Genomic DNA, 16,224 nt, shown 5'->3' with positions numbered 1-16,224 from the left:
ATTGTGTAACAACAACCATTAATATGAGCAGAGACCGATCCAGATCTTGATTCGGGGTTTTAAAACCCTGGTCACGTCAACATTCTTTCAGCAAGAGGTGTCTGGGAGGTAGACAAGCCATACCTGTAGGATTTTGACTGACCAGAATCGGTTTCTTTCAATTCCCGGCTGGTCCAAGTCCATATTCTAAATCTGCCGGAATCAGCCAATCAGGTTGGAATCAGCTGGAACCGATCCAGATCCCGATTATATTCGTTATAGTTAAAAGTGTTGAGCCCTTGAATCAGAGGACAAGAAATCAACAATGGAGAACAGACTCTCTGCATCTCTTGGTTTTCCATCCCCAAATTCCAACTATCATCGCAGTTTATCTGATTTCGACAGCCTTTTGAATAACCTCTTCGGCATCTTATCCCTTCCCAATCTCCAGACCAAAAGCCCTAATCAATCCTCCAAGAAGAAATCCATCAACAACAACAGGAACAAAACCAATGGTGTCTGCTTCTCTTCAACTTCCTTGTCCGTGGAATCCCACCTGATATCTTCATCCGTTCCCCTCCAACACCCAAAACCCGCATCCCATAAATGGCTCCAACTGCAATCCGCAACGAAAGGAAGCTCAAAGGCGCAGACCCTGATGAAAAACCTGTCGGTCTTCGAAAAGGCTCTCATTGGGGCAGCCGCCGGGGGAATAGCTGGTGCTTTCACTTACGTCTGTCTCCTCCCTCTTGACACCATCAAAACGAAGCTCCAGACAAAAGGGGCGGCCAAAATATACAAAGGATCCTTCGATGCCATTGCCAAAACCTTCCAAACAAAAGGAATTCTGGGTTTCTACAGCGGCGTATCTGCAGTTATCATCGGCTCTACTTTTTCATCTGCTGTCTACTTCGGGACCTGCGAGTTTGGTAAGTCGATCCTATCGAAATTGCCACAATACCCTTCTTTGCTCATCCCTCCGACCGCTGGTGCTCTGGGAAACATTGTCTCGTCTGCTATAATGGTGCCCAAGGAGCTTATTACTCAGAGAATGCAAGCGGGGGCGGTTGGAAGATCTTGGGAGGTCATGTACAGGATTATAGAGACAGATGGGGTTTTAGGTCTTTATGCTGGTTATTCTGCGACTTTGCTCAGGAACTTACCTGCTGGGATTTTGAGTTATTCTTCTTTTGAGTACTTGAAAGCTGCTGTTTTGAGCAGAACAAAAAAGGGTCACTTGGAACCTTTTCATAGCGTTTGTTGTGGCGCTTTGGCTGGGGCAATTTCAGCTTCTTTCACTACGCCTCTGGATGTGGTGAAGACGAGGTTGATGACTCAGGTTCGGGAGGAGACCAAGAATAAGATTGCAGTTGGCATCCACAATGGGGTTTCAGCAACAATAAAGCAGATTTTGAAGGAAGAAGGATGGGTAGGACTAACCCGTGGAATGGGTCCCCGGGTTCTTCACAGTGCGTGTTTTGCAGCTATAGGTTACTTTGCTTTTGAGACCGCTAGACTTACACTGTTGCATCAGTATCTCCAAAAGAAAGAGATGGACCTAGAGGTCCAAGACTCGCCCTGATTGATTTTGTTAACGATAAGTATATGTCAAGATGAGAGACCCAGCTGTTGCAGGCGGTAGTTTGTCATTTCATTCAATGTGATGCTCACTTTTGCTGAGATACTTATTGTAGTTGAGTTCTCCCCTCTTTCTCTGTGTTTTTGGCTATTTGGAAGCTTTAGGGTTGCATACATTGTGACAAGTTACCTTTCCTGTATCTTCACACACAGTCTCTCATTCATTATAGTTATTATTATTTTTCTTTGCAAATGGATAATGATTTTGTTAATCTTTCAACAGAATTCTCATATTGGACAGACATTCAAAGTGCAATTCTCTTGCTGTTATGTTTAACTTTGTGGTTCTTTATACATCAATAAGTAAGCTACTTCACACATGGGAAACTATATGCTTTAACAATGACTCATTGAGGAATCAAAATGCTCCCACAATTGGACCTTGTTCTGGCTGGCACTGAAAATGCCGACATGATATAAATCCCCTTGTAGAAGTTGCCCATGTTAGCTGATGCCTCCTTATGAGGATCATCGTGATTATGTAAGCAAAACTTCAACAAACCGATACTAGAAACTCTTTTCCCTTGAGAATTTTCCAGTCCAAGCGAGCTGTTTGCATGGTCTCAACCAGTAAAAGTGAAAATACAAATGAATTGGGTGGCATTGATAGTATTAACCATTGCTAAGTTGTAGGTTACTAATGGTCATTTTGGCAGTTAAAAGAACTACTTCAAAAATTTTGATTAATTTTCTGTTAAAAATGAAGACTCAGCAAGGGGTTTGGGTTTATGGTTCATGACTTCATGTAGGATTAAATATGGGTTTTACAAGTATTTTCCTGTTTACACGGACTTCCATTGATCAACTCAAAACCTTTTTTTTGGGACTCCTAAAAATTGTGTTTTGACCTTGTGGTGCTGTCGACCATTATAGGAAATGCTTTGATGAATTTTTTTGCTAATTGACCACTTGTTAAATTGAGAATCAGGGATTACGGAACGAATCAAAAGCTTATAAGAGCTAAAGACTGAAAAGGTAGTAGAGAACAGAATAAAACTGGATTTACAAATACAGAATTTGGGTCATTGAAGTTGAAGCATTCCTCGGAATTTAGTTATAATGTTTGAACTCCCATTCCCCTTTTGGGTGGGTAAAAATTTGAAACTTCTGTTAATTAGTCTAGTTCTTTGTATTGCTATAATATAATTGTACCAGATGCCTCCAAGAGATGAAATTTTGACCTCAACTTGTCTGGTATGTTGCTAGGCAGCTTCTTAGTAACTTCATAATCTCAAATTCTTCTGTTGAAATTTTAAACCACCTTCCTATCTTCTTACATGTTTGCACGTCAAGTTGCTAGAGCTGATTAATTCTTCCTATCTCAACGATTATGAGCTCCTGATTTCTATCTTTGCTGGTTTTAATTTGTTCTTAATGTTCTGTTGGCCATTGCACACTTGTTAACTGGCTTCCATATCCATGGCCAGAGTTCTTCAGGTATAAATTTTAATTTTCTTTTATGACTCAGTTCCTGGAACTACCTGTTAAAGATCAACTGATTGAACATCTTGCTAACCATTCCAGGACTCCATTTTAGCATCCATGAAGCAAGTGAGCACTTAGGAATCATATCTTGATCCAGATAGGGACACTGGCCGTCTTTTATCATTCTGATTAGTACTGGATCATTTTAAGTGGGACACTAGCTTCCTTTTATATTCTAGATATAAGAAATAGCTTTATGAACTGCGGATGGATTTGAAAAGTATTGCTTTTGGGACAAATAAAAACATGTGAATTCACTTGGATGTATTCCTCAGAAGAGGAAATAGGTGGTTTTCTATAACTTCAAGAACTCGGATTCAGGTAAGCTCCTGGCCAGGTAGTATGGAGATGGATGCACGATACGTGGAGGACACTGGTGAAAGATTTAACCACAAACCCCACTTCTATTTTGAGGATTAGTTGCTAAAAAATGATGCTCCAATATTGCATGTCCATTGATGTTGCAGCTAAGTTGGCATTCTTGTCTGCTTGATTCGGCAACAGCCAGGGTAGCAGACGGCACCTTGTTGCATATTGAATTTGAAATACCAGTGATGATAGTCGAGGTCATGGCGGTTATGGTGGCTTATGACTTTGTTAGTCTTGTTGGCTGATCAAAACCAAATTAAGGTATTTGTAAATGCATATTAGGATTTTCAAGTAATGAATCAATTCCTGTGTCATTTGAGATATCATGCCATGTTCATAGATCCAGAATTCCAGATGTAGTTTTAACAGACTAATGTAGCAGTTCTCAACCCACCCTGCATGGCTTGCTTCCTATTTAAAGTCTCCCTTAAGGTTACTTGGCCGAGTACTAGTTGTGCTGGCTTCAGTCATCGGACCCAGACCTGATGGGTTAGTGCTTAGTAGACCTTTCTCATCTGTTAACCTGAACCTGTAGCAATCAGAATCCTTCTCCTGTGTATGATTATGAATGGTTTGAGCTAGGGCACGCCTAACTGCTTTCACGTTTGATAGATGGACAGGTTCAGGAGTCGGATGTATGAACCCTAAACATAGCCACCCTTCTACAGATTGAACAGACTACTTGATGCTTAACAACCTTGTGAAAGAAAAGCCTGCCTGGACTGAGTTAAATACCACTATGAGTTCATTCAGAATACCAAAACCTAGTTTATTTTTACCATTTTACTCTCTTCTATACTAATACCATTGCTACGACTATCACATCGATATCGAGTACCGATAATACCTATACATATCAGTCAATACCATAGCGATATCTTGACCATGCACATAGTGTGCCACAATCAAAGCAACACGTGGTATTGTTCACATAATCATCTAATCATTTCATTAATTAATTAATCAATTGAATTTGATTTTATTAATTTTTTTGAAGATTATTTGGAAAGTTAAGAATCTATTCAAAGAGCTTGGACCAAGGATTAAAAACCCTAAATCGATATCTAGATTGGTCACTAGAGAAGGTTATGGGATCGAACTCTGTCATATATAAGTGAATGTGTTGTAATAGCTGGTGATTGGTTCTACCGGCGCCAGTTGGCTGCCTCCACGCTCAGTAGGATAGAGTAGCACTAAACCAAGTAGACTGTAGACTAGTTGAACTGAAGTGGACAGTTTGGACCATAGTTAGTAAATTCGGTGACGACAATAATACGGGAACGGATACGTACGGCAATTAAATGGACCATACGGTAATAATACGTTTCTAAAAATACAGTGCAATAAAACACGTATGACAATGATACGGTACATGTTTAATACAATTGTTATATAAAAATCTAGGAGCAAAAATACGGATTTATTTTGGTATTAAGAATGAACTAAAACTGGTTGTTTACAACTAAATTCTAATATCTCATGCTCTCATGAACACCTATATCCAATCTCGCTTTCCAATTGGGGAAAATTTCTCAAATTTATTTATTTATTATTATTATTTTTTTAATATCTAATATTAATTAAGTTTAATCATGTCTATCATAGCTAATGTTGATAGGTGATCCATCAACCACTTATCTATCATAGTAAATAATAGCATATATTTGTCAAAATAATAATAATAATAGTATGTAGATAATCATTTAATAAATTAAAATATCATTTATTTATATTATCTTATCAAACAAGAAAATCTACAACAACCCCTACTAATGCGGATTCGTATTCTAAATCCGAATCAGATCACGTATAGGTCGTTTCAAATATTCAATAATTCAATTTTAATAACCAACAGTTGATTCGTAATTAAACGACAAAATTATAATTGAGTAAACTTCATAAGCTAATGGATAAGAATAAGAGGGTGAACATATGAGGTATTTGATTAATAGATTTAGGACAAGCTCGAAATAAAGTAAAATAAAGAGTATACGGTAATAAAGGAGAGAGTGAGGGGCAATATGGAAAGAGGGGTTGGAATTAATAATAAAATAAAAAAGGGAGAAACGTGCCATCCACCTTTTTCTCAAAATCGAGAAACCTACGAAAAAGAAGAAGTGTCGTTTTGACTTTCAGGATTGAGTTTTTTTTTGGAAAATTACATGATTATCCACTTCTAGGTTTCTTTTAACAAAATTATCCATCAAAAGTTTCAGTTAACAAAAATACCCAAAATTAGGTTTCCCTTTACAAAATTATCCACTTAAAGTTTAAGTCAACAAAAATACCTAAAATTGAGTTTGGGTTTACAAAACTTCCCACTCAAAGTTTTAGTCATAAAAAAATACATGATTATATGTGGAAGATGAAGAATCACTATTTTGGGTAGTTTTGTAAACCCAAACCTGATTTTGGGAATTTTTGTTAACTAAAACTTTAGGTGGGTAGTTTTGTAAACTCAAACCTAATTTTGGGTATTTTTGTTAACCAAAACTTTTTGTGAATAATTTTGTAAAGGGAAACCCAAAAATGGGTAATCATGTAATTTTCCCTTTTTTTTTTTCTAAACTATACGTATTAATAAGAATAAAACGTATTGTACATGTTTAAAAATATGTATAATACAAGAACCTATAGAATACATATATAATATAAATTTTTTAGATTAATACGCCAAATTATGACTTTTTGATTGAAATGTTCAAATATGACAAAAATCCGCGTATTATACACAAATTTACTAACTACGGTCTGGACCCAATATGTGTGGGTGAGTTGGCCAAAGTTGAGATTGCATGAATCGATCCTGGGCCAATCCTGGCCTGATTTTCAAAGGCCAAGATTCAATTTTACGCCTTTGTGTCCTCTCTCTCTCTCTCTCACGCGCGCGCATACACACATACCCTGCGTCTTCTTCCGTCTTCTTCCATAGGCAATTTCTCTCATCCCAGAAGTGCATTTTCTTGTAAACCGCTTCTGTTGTATTACCTTCTGGTTCACCAAAGTTGAATCTTTTCGCTGAAAGAGGTATACATCGACGAACAAGAAATTTTGTTCGTTCGTGCTGTAGATTCATCATTAGCTTCAAGAATGTCTCGGCAACCTCTTTGCTTAACAAATCAAAATTTCTCTACCGAGTCACAGTAGCAGACATTGAAAAGATCACGATCTCTGTCGGACTGTATGTGAAATGAAATGGTGTTTTCTTCTTCCTGGCTGTTATCTGCTCTGTTATTTCCTCTGCTCATCATTTCAACCTCTCTTTCGTTGTCTTTCGCTCTAACGAAAAACGTTACCCTACTTGGAGATGCTTCTTTCAGGAATGGCTCCATTAGCCTCACTCAAGAAATATCCTGTGCCTATTCTTCTCATTCTTCCTCTTCTTGTGGGGCGGGAAGAGCTCTCTGCGCTTCCCCAATTCGCTTTCTTGATGCTGTAACTAACACTGCTGTGTCGTTCTGGTCTCGGTTCTCCTTCTCTGTCATCCCCTCTTCTTCTTCTTCTTCTGTTTTCGGAGATGGCCTTACTTTTATGATCACATCCAGCGACGGTGTTCCCTGCCACTCCGCTGGCCATATGGGTTTGCTAAACTGTGCCACAAACAAACAAGAATCGTTCGTTGCAGTTGAATTCGATACTAATCTTGACCCATCCCTTGGGGACCTCAACGACAACCATGTCGCTCTCGACATCAACTCGGTCATCTCTTTCGCCTCCGTCGATGCTGGCACTATGGGTATTTCTCTCAAGAGCGGGAGGCGCATGACGGCTTGGATTGAGTACAGGGACAGAGAAAAGATGCTGAGGGTATGGCTCAGTTACTCACCCTTCAGGCCTGCCGTTCCCATTCTCGATGTCGGCCTAGACCTCTCTGACCATCTCCAGGAGTTCATGCACGTCGGCTTCTCTGCTTCCAACGGACGTGGTTCTGCGCTTCACCTCATCGATAAGTGGCAATTCAGGACATACCGTTTCCTCACTGTGACGCCTACTGACACAGGACAAGGCGAAGGAGAAGAAGAAGAGTGCTGTTTCACATGCTCCGGTGATGATCTCGCCGTCGATAATGGGTCCTCTGATCACCACAAGAGAAGAAGAAGAAAAAAGGTAAATGAAGTGGGTCTTGCCATGGGCGGAACAGCTGCGTTTCTCTTCTCTATGGCAGTGGTCGTGGGAGGAACCAGTTGGTATCTGCTGAGGAAAAGGAAAATTGAAGCCAGAGGAAACAAAGCCCGCCAAATGTGCAGAATCCAAATGAAGAAAATACCCACAAGGCTGTCACTTGCAGAGATTAAAGCAGCCACGAAGGGATTCAAGCAAAGCAGAATAGTCGGTGAAGGGGCTTCCGGGACTGTATATGAGGGGACCCTCGCTTCCGGCGGGTCTGTAGCTGTCAAGAGGTTCAATTGGCGGATGGATCAGAATGAGTGCTTGAGCGATCCCTTCATGACTGAGCTGGCGACCATGCTGGGTTGCTTGCGACACAAAAACCTAGTCCAGCTCCAAGGCTGGTGTTGCGAGGGAGACGAATTGCTCCTTGTTTATGAGTTCATGCCAGGTGGAAGCCTCCACGAGATCCTCCACCATAATAAGAGCTCTGCCTCGGCATCGATCCTCACCCTGGAACAGAGACTGAAGATTGTACTTGGCGTGGCATCTGCACTTACCTATCTTCACGAGGAGTGCGATAGGCAGATCATCCACAGGGACGTCAAGGCCTGCAATATCATGCTTGACGCCAAATTGAATCCCAAACTCGGTGATTTTGGACTTGCAGAGGTCTATGAACACAGTCGCCGCACACGTGAGGCCATCACACCTGCTGGAACCATTGGTTACCTTGCACCAGAGTATGCACATTCTGGGGTGCCCACGGTGAAGACAGACGTGTATAGCTTTGGTGTTTTAGTGCTAGAGGTGGTGACAGGAAGGTTGCCGGTGGATGAAGGCGGGATAGTGCTAGTGGATTGGGTATGGGACATGTGGGCGAAGGGGAAATTGAAGGAGGCTGGTGATGGGAGATTGATGGCAATGGAAAGGCTTGATAAGACAGTGATGGTGAGGATGCTCATGGTGGGGCTCTCTTGTGTCCATCCAAACTGTTTGGAGAGGCCAACGGTGAGGGAAGCGGTAAGGATGCTGAGAGGGGAAGTGTTGCTGCCCAACCTGCCGGCAAGAAAACCAGTGTTGAGGTTTCCTTCCATTCTGCCTGAAGGTTCTGAAGAGATACTACAATGTGGAGATGGAGGAGACGGTATGAGTGGAACGCCATGGGCAACCCCTCGGTCCCGTTTCAGTTAGTTTGTAGACCACCTTGCTGCAAATGTAACTATGATCGATTTGATCTTTATCAGTTGTATCTGATCTAGATCACTGAATGGTTTTCAAGAGCAAGTCATAGTCCTCATTGACCACATCCCATATTGATTGAATGTCTGTCACTATTGGATTTATACAATATTTTCCTCTCACCATTGGAGAGAATCTCTATATCAAATCAAAGTAAAACTAGGTAAGACTCTCTATCTGTACCTGATTCATATCAGGACCTAAGGATCTCAAACTGTTTATGGTGACTCTATATCTCAGGTAAACCTTGACAACACGTACTTGAAATATGAAGTAGTTTCTCAAAATGCAACAATGGAAAGAGTCCTGTCTAATAGAAGGGATTCATTGGCTACTTTGCATTTGGCAACAGTGTTACCTTATCATGCATACTATGGAAGTGGTTTCTGCATGTTATTTGATCTCATTTTGTGGATTGGGTGCTGTGTTGTGGGATTAATACAGACTCCATTCTGTGTTATTTCATTCATTAAGTCTATGGTTGTCCTGTTTTGGATGCTCCGGAGTAGTGGATTCTACCAGTGAAGGCAACTGCTCTTCCCCCCGCCCCCTCTCTTATTCCCTTATTTCGGCTGCTTTTTTTTGTTTTTGTTTTTTTGTTTGCATTAGATTAAGTGTGGTCCTTTCAGCTGGGTAGCTGGGGAGCTAGAAATGAGAAAGAAGCTGTTTGCGGGTGCTGGCTGATTTTTTTTTTTGGGGGGGGGGGGAATGGGGGGTGTTGGCGGTGCTGTAATTGAAATGAAAAAGGAAAGTGAGGTATGTTTAATGTTGCTTTTTCTTTTAGTCCTGGGATATTGCAGAATCCTCTCTGGTTGGTATTGGGAATCTTCTTTCATGCCTCTTCCAGCAGAAACATAGCTATCACCATGAGTCAGCTAATAGTTAGCTTTTTGCTACGAGATTTGCACTGTGTGGTTTTCATTGTGTGGAATCATGTTAGAGGCTTGGACCTCCGCCTTTTGATTGCATGTCCAATATGTAATACTTTGTAAGTCAATTTTCTGGCTTTTATTTGCCTTCTATTTAATATGAGGTTGGACAATTACCTTTCCCCTTTTGCATATATTCATTTTAGTTGTTAATTGTATTGCAATTCCAGGCTATTGTGTTGGTAACATTTCTTCATCCCCCCAGGTGCATGCTGCATTTATTGGTCATTTAAGGTTGCAAGAAGTGTTACTTTTGTTAATGTCAGGTTTAGACATAATGTTATTTAATTGTCACCCCAGTATCTCCAGGAGATGTCTTCTTTGTTCAGAGAATTCTGTACATGTTTTAAAATGTCACATATCCTAAGATGGTATTTGGTTCAGAGTTTCCACGTCTTGAAATGCCCTATACTTCCTAAGTGGTGTAATTAATATTACATTTATTCCCCTTGTCACTGTCTATTGAGCATATAAGACCTGTTCAGTGGACCACTGGCCTAATAAGGAAACTCATCCGTCTGTGCTTTTTTAAATTTTGGTTTATGCTTCAAAATGTTGCACAGAAAATCTCTTGCTGTTCTTGTATGAATCCTCTCACTCAATTGACTTAGAATCTTTCTGTTACAGTGGATTTGTGAATTTTGATATACATAGTCTCTGTATATTGGCTGATAACACCTTGTATATCTGTTGAGAAATTATCTAGAAATGCTCTCTGACAATTGGAAAGCAGGAAAGATTACTGGTGCTCAACGAGGTTGTGTTTCAAGTTATGGGACATGTAATTCCAACTGAATAGATGTTTAAACAGATGCAAGTGTCTTCATTAGTATCATATCTTCCTGTGGCCAGGTCAGATTCAAGATGATATAGACCTGGTAGCCAGCTCACATACCTCACAGAGCTGTGCATGTCTTATGTATCATCGACGGCATCACTTCCTTGTCTGTTCAAGTTGGCCAAGCATGAAACAGCAGTTGAAGAGAGTTACTCAGAAGAATCAGTTTAAAGAAAAAATGAAATAATCGACCAGATATTTTTCTTCTTCTTTTAACTACTAGTCATTACTTAGTATAAGAATTGTTGCTGCTTCGATTTATATGTCTCGCTTTTGGTTGTCTGTTCAAGAGTGAAAACTTCAGTTAGAGACTATTAGGTCTATTTGAGATTATCTTCAACTTTACTGTTGAACTTTCTTCATCCATTTGAAAATAAACACAGATTTTCATGCTGATGACTTGTTATTCAAAGTTGGAACTATTCAATCCAAAATCAATTGCATGGAACCATAAATGTTTGGCCGAAACCTCCAGCTGTTGTGTGGAAATCATTGGATGTTTTGCAATGCTTAGATCTGTCCTTGAACCCCTTCTGGGAATCTATAGAAACATTGTTATGTGTCTCAAACCTTGGTTTATATAAATGACATTAAAATATTACTTATACTTCTATCTTGCCTGTCTGTGTGTGTATGGAATTCAACTCTGGTGCATGTCATGGAAGCTCCAACAAGATTGCTCTGTTTTTTCTGTGGAACTGTATGCTCTAGGCTTTCATCGGTGTACTTATGAAACTGTAAAATGGTTGGAGTTGATTTGGCAATCAACCCTACTAGTCCTACAACTAACCTAACATTGCTGTACTATATATATATATATATATATATGACTTGAACAAATGGGAATTCAATTTGGTTTGTGTGTCATGTTGTAGAACCTTGTTTTGTTGGTTCCCTTATGAACCTGAATGGTATGACATAAACAGAAGCAGTTTTTATGTGTGTTAAATATCTCGCAGTCGAGTGTTTGGATGGTCAGTATCAGATTTAGCTTTGGAAGGACAGGGATGTGAGACTGGACATTCTTTGGGTGATGTGGTATGAATTGAGTGTCCAACCTGAATAAACGTTGAGTCACCTATATGATTGATTCTATCCGCTATTTTTTTTTGGTAAGCGATTTTGTCCGCTATTGCTTGCTATTGCTTGCTATTGGTTTGGATCTTTCTCCTTCCAAATGCTTGTTCTTTGTGATTGAGCAAATTGTTATTTTGTCAAAACTTCTAAATACCATCATCAAATTCATATCAATATTGAAGTTATAGAAAGATTATGGCTTGTTAACGAGATGACACTCCTCAATTTTGCAGGCCTTGTCTGGGTATGAGAGGTAACCTTTATGGTCTTTTTGATCTGTTGAGATCTTTAGTCTCATACTGATCCTGAATCTTTTTTGGGAAAATTACATGATTACCCATTTTTGGGTTTCTCTTTACAAAATTACCCACAAAAAGCTTTGATTAACAAAAATACCCAAAATTAGGTTTGGGTTTACAAAACTACCACCCAAAGTTTTAGTTAACAAAAATACCCAAAATCAGGTTTGGGTTTACAAAACTACCCAAAATAGTGATTCTTCATCTTCCACATATAATCATGTATTTTTTTATAACTAAAACTTTGAGTGGATAGTTTTGTAAACCCAAATTCAATTTTAGGTATTTTTGTTAACTTAAACTTTAAGTGGGTAATTTTGTAAAGGGAAACTTAATTTTGGGTATTTTTGTTAACTGAAACTTTTGATAGATAATTTTGTAAAGAGAAATCCAAAAATGGATAATCATGTAATTTTTCCATCTTTTTACTACTGTTGTTTCTGTTCAAATAAAGATCTGCGCTGCTTTTTACATCTTTTGCTCAGTTCATGGGTCAGTTCCTCAAATATACTATGGACCTACTTGAATCTAGAAATCAGAGCTTGTGCCCACTAGTCCTTTCTTTGTTTTTGTGAACTCAAAGCTTAGTTCGAGGGGGAAAGGTAGAATTTTGCTTTTTATGGGAAAAAAAAAATTATGAGTAAAAGAGCTCGAGTAATTATAGGACAAGTATAAGGTTTGAGAGAAATTATCCCAAAAATAAAATAGCGTCAGGGAGGGACTACGTTCCCTCATCTCAACTAGTAGAGTGAAATGACCTTATTATTAGCTAAGTTTGGGAGTAGAGCTCTTGCACTCAAACACATGGTGCAGTCAAATGACTACCACATCCCCGTAAAAACTCAAACCACCGCCCATGTAGATGCTTAAGTTTCATTGGTCCTCGCATTGAAGCAGGGAATGCAGGGGGCTCCTGGATAGAAAACTAAACTTTTCCCATAATAATTTCCTTCCACTTCCCATCGTTTTGTTTGTACCTAATGAGGCTGCAAATTTTGTAAATTCTCAAGGACCCTCATCCCTCTAGGATGCAGGCATCACCATCGTCCCCTCCTGCCACTCTTGGCTTGTGAGATCCTTAGCCATTATTATCAATCAACCTACGCATTGAATTTGGTGTTGTTGTTGTTGTTGTTGTTGGTGGTGGTGGTGGTGGTGGTGGTGGGTTTCAGGGGGAGGGGAGGGGAGGGGAGGGGTGGGGGGGTTGCCATTGTAATTGGTAGCCTCTTGGAAGGAAGCCTTTGCCCATCACTGTTCGGATTGGCTGGTTGTGGGTTCGAGTCGACATGCCCCATTTTCGCTCGTTGGTTCTATGGAAGTGTTACTTGTCGTTTGAGGGCTTTGGCCTCCGGAATATGATCACTACCATGGAACACCATTTTTTCATTTTTTGGGTTGGAGGGTGAGGTGGGGTGGGATGTTTTGAATCGTCAAGTGGAAGTTGGTAATGGAAACAATGACAAAAACTATTTTTCAGCTCTATTAGAGACTCATTCAGAGAACTAAATTTGGTTCAACTGCTTCCATGCCAGCTTAGACCATCATATGGAGCCTCTCATCGACCAATTGCTCACACTTCTTCAAGTTGATGGATAATAATTAAAAAGAAAGTCACTTTCAATAAGGAAAAGGAAAGCTACCCAATAGTGTTGTCTATGCTTTGACACATGGGAAAGTCGAACCAAACTATGAAAAGCCCCCATGCCTTGTCTCCGTTTTCCCTATAGGCGAAACAACACTATTAAATAATGTTTAAAAACATTTTTATATCTCTATTTAAAAAATCTTCTTCTTAAAAGAAGTGTCTTAAGTTTTAAATACACCCAAAGAGTAATCATTTAGAAACTTCTTTCTTTTTAATTCCAAAGAGAAACTAACGAGGTTAGAAAAAGATATATTGTAACCGCATCAATTACAAATATATTTTCTTATTTTCTTACCAGAAAATTACATTTGTACCCAATGTTAAGAGCCAAACCAAAATGTCCTTATCTCTTTCACAGTGTTTGGGAGAAAAGAAAAAGGAGCACTTTCTCACTTTTTTGTCATTTTATTCATTTGGCAGTACCGACCATTTCGCTCGCAAATTTGGAAGTCTATTAACATCAGTCTTCCTCCGTCAGAGCCAGAGGAATCCAACAGTAATAGCATTTCTCTCTCTCTGTCTCTCCTCCACAACCAGGAAGTGCAGTAGCAGTTCTCAGTCTCCATCTTATGGGAACGTCTTCAAAACCCTTAAACATTCCTTCCATTGACCGGTGCTTCAGCAAATCAATTCCGGTCTCAACTGTTCCCTGTTTCGTTCTCTTCTTCTTTTTCTGCACACAGTTGATGGATGCCTGAAGCTGCTGTAACCATGGTGAATTTCATCTTCTTCTTTCATATTGAGGTTTTTTTATACATATTTTTTTTTTCTTTTTATTCTTTCATTTCTTACATTCCGATTTGATTGAATAACAAATGCGGTTCCCTTTCTCTTCTGTCCATCTGCTCTTTTTTTTTTTTTTTTTTTTTTTTTTTTTTTATTTGTGTCAATGCATGAATAGTTCCACTGTACTAGCGGCATATTATGAAGGAATGATACCCATGTAGCATGTAGCAGTATCTGGAGTTGTCACCTCTCTGTTTTTCTGAAATTTAGTTTTCTAGTCGTATATTGGTATCTCAATGAAGTATGCATTAAGAGTGTATTGTGTATTTAGGGTTCCTCTTATTCTCTTCTTTTTGCATTTCCCCTAATCTTATGGCATGATTTTTTCCCATTTTACAAGGTAAGAAGGTGAGGGAATAAAAAAATGAGTTTTGGGAGGATGTTTGGTGGCGTTGTTATTTTCCTTGTCATCCAAGTAGAAAACTATAATGAAGAGCTTGTGCTTCTGCCTGAGCAACTATGGGTTGTCTTTTGGAACTCATTATTTCGTAGACACTCAAAGGACATGGAGTTCAATGCAGAGGTTTCCTCTTATCTATTACATAATTCCTATATATCTAATTAGGATATCAATGATAGGAGTTAATTTTTAGATCCTATCAAGATAATTATTATCTAAATTGTTCTTTCAAATGTTGTGTTTATAAGATTTAATGCTGTGTTTAGTTAGTTTCTAAGATGAAAGAAAAGGAAGAGAAAGAGAAAGAAAAGGAAAGGAAAAAACAAAAGAAAAAAAAAATTCTTTTGCTAGTTGTTTGGTTGCACTCTAAGAAATTCCCATGAGAGGGAGAGCAGAAACCAAGTATGGCCAGATTTCTCTCAAATCTTCCCTTCACCATGTTTACCCATGTAATGGGTGAGACACAAACTAGAGTTTAAGTTAGGTGTTTAATTAGTGTGGAAACTGGAGAATTGGTCTACCTTTTGCTCTCTCTTTCGTTCATTGAATTATGCTTTAGTTTTTATGGAATTTTTTCTTTTAATAACTTTTTGGTTTAAGTTAGGTGTTTCAAAATGAAATTCAGTTTTTGGAATGCATGGTGTTTTATGCCCACCAAGTAAGGGAAGCTCTCAGGAAGCTGTCTTAGTGATGGTGTATATGGTACGAGAGCAATGATAGGGTAATTAGTGACAGGAAGGGGGATGTAATAGAGATTGGAATGGTTCAGGTGGCTTGTTGGAATCTCTAGAGCCCTGCTTCTTGGTGTCATAACTTCTTATAGGTAGGTTAAAGGGTGTGGTCTCCAGTTGGAGACCTGGTCATCCAATTAAATTTTGGGTGGTTAATTTTAGTTTAGAGGACATATAGGAACATTACACATTGGGGACTGGGTGTATGATCCTTTTGGAATCTCAATTCAGATATAGTATGGGAGATTGAGTTTGGGCTGGGGTGAAGTTGCTTTACTGCCCTTCGTTAGCTCCATTTGTTGGACCCTCGAGTCCTATTGAAGATGATTCCACTGTGGTGATTTGTTGGCTTTTTTGGATTCAAGATGCTAGTGGAGGATGTGTCATTTTGTTCTGAGATGCTTGACTCTCATGCAGTTGATGGGACATGGTAATCTATGTTTGTATCACTTTTTTTTCCCATGGTAAAGTGTTGGCTGGTACAGAATTATTGAGGTGGCTTGCATCCTCGGTGGACACACCTCTATGAATTCTGAACATTGAATCATTTGTCCCAAAAGAAAAATATACACCAGGGTAGAGATCCTTTTGTGTTCACTCCCAAGAAAGAATCATGTCTGCACAGTTATATATGATCTGAAACTATCCAAAAAAACAAAGGAAGGTCTTCATCCAAAAAAAAAAAAAAAATGAACCCTG

At 39.1% G+C, this 16,224-nt stretch overlaps 3 protein-coding genes across 4 annotated transcripts in view; all 3 read left to right on the top strand.

Moving 5' to 3' along the window:
• The first annotated feature begins 26 nt into the window (after positions 1-26).
• Positions 27-1,873, top strand: LOC122090827 (protein MITOFERRINLIKE 1, chloroplastic). Its single transcript, XM_042660550.1, has one exon. It carries the CDS (start codon positions 305-307, stop codon positions 1,559-1,561), a length of 1,257 nt encoding a protein of 418 aa, XP_042516484.1. The 5' UTR covers positions 27-304; the 3' UTR covers positions 1,562-1,873.
• Positions 1,874-6,329: 4,456 nt separating this feature from the next.
• LOC122060640 (L-type lectin-domain containing receptor kinase S.6) lies at positions 6,330-8,955 on the top strand. The gene has a single exon (XM_042623768.1). It carries the CDS (start codon positions 6,667-6,669, stop codon positions 8,770-8,772), a length of 2,106 nt encoding a protein of 701 aa, XP_042479702.1. The 5' UTR covers positions 6,330-6,666; the 3' UTR covers positions 8,773-8,955.
• A 5,082-nt stretch (positions 8,956-14,037) lies between these two features.
• LOC122057774 overlaps positions 14,038-16,224 on the top strand; it is a 5,724-nt gene continuing 3,537 nt past the window's right edge. The window contains exons 1-2 of one of the 2 annotated variants that reach the window (XM_042620035.1): positions 14,038-14,322; positions 14,735-14,917. In XM_042620035.1, coding sequence (XP_042475969.1) covers positions 14,759-14,917 — 159 coding nt within the window. In that variant the 5' untranslated portion in view covers positions 14,038-14,322; positions 14,735-14,758. The remainder of the gene's footprint in view (positions 14,323-14,734; positions 14,918-16,224) is intronic. The other variant, XM_042620041.1, reaches the window with a different exon arrangement.

This window comes from Macadamia integrifolia, chromosome 2 (assembly GCF_013358625.1).
Source record: "Macadamia integrifolia cultivar HAES 741 chromosome 2, SCU_Mint_v3, whole genome shotgun sequence".
Lineage (NCBI taxonomy): Eukaryota > Viridiplantae > Streptophyta > Magnoliopsida > Proteales > Proteaceae > Macadamia > Macadamia integrifolia.
Note: the sequence above shows the minus strand (reverse complement) of the source record. Positions and strands in the feature narration are given on the sequence as shown.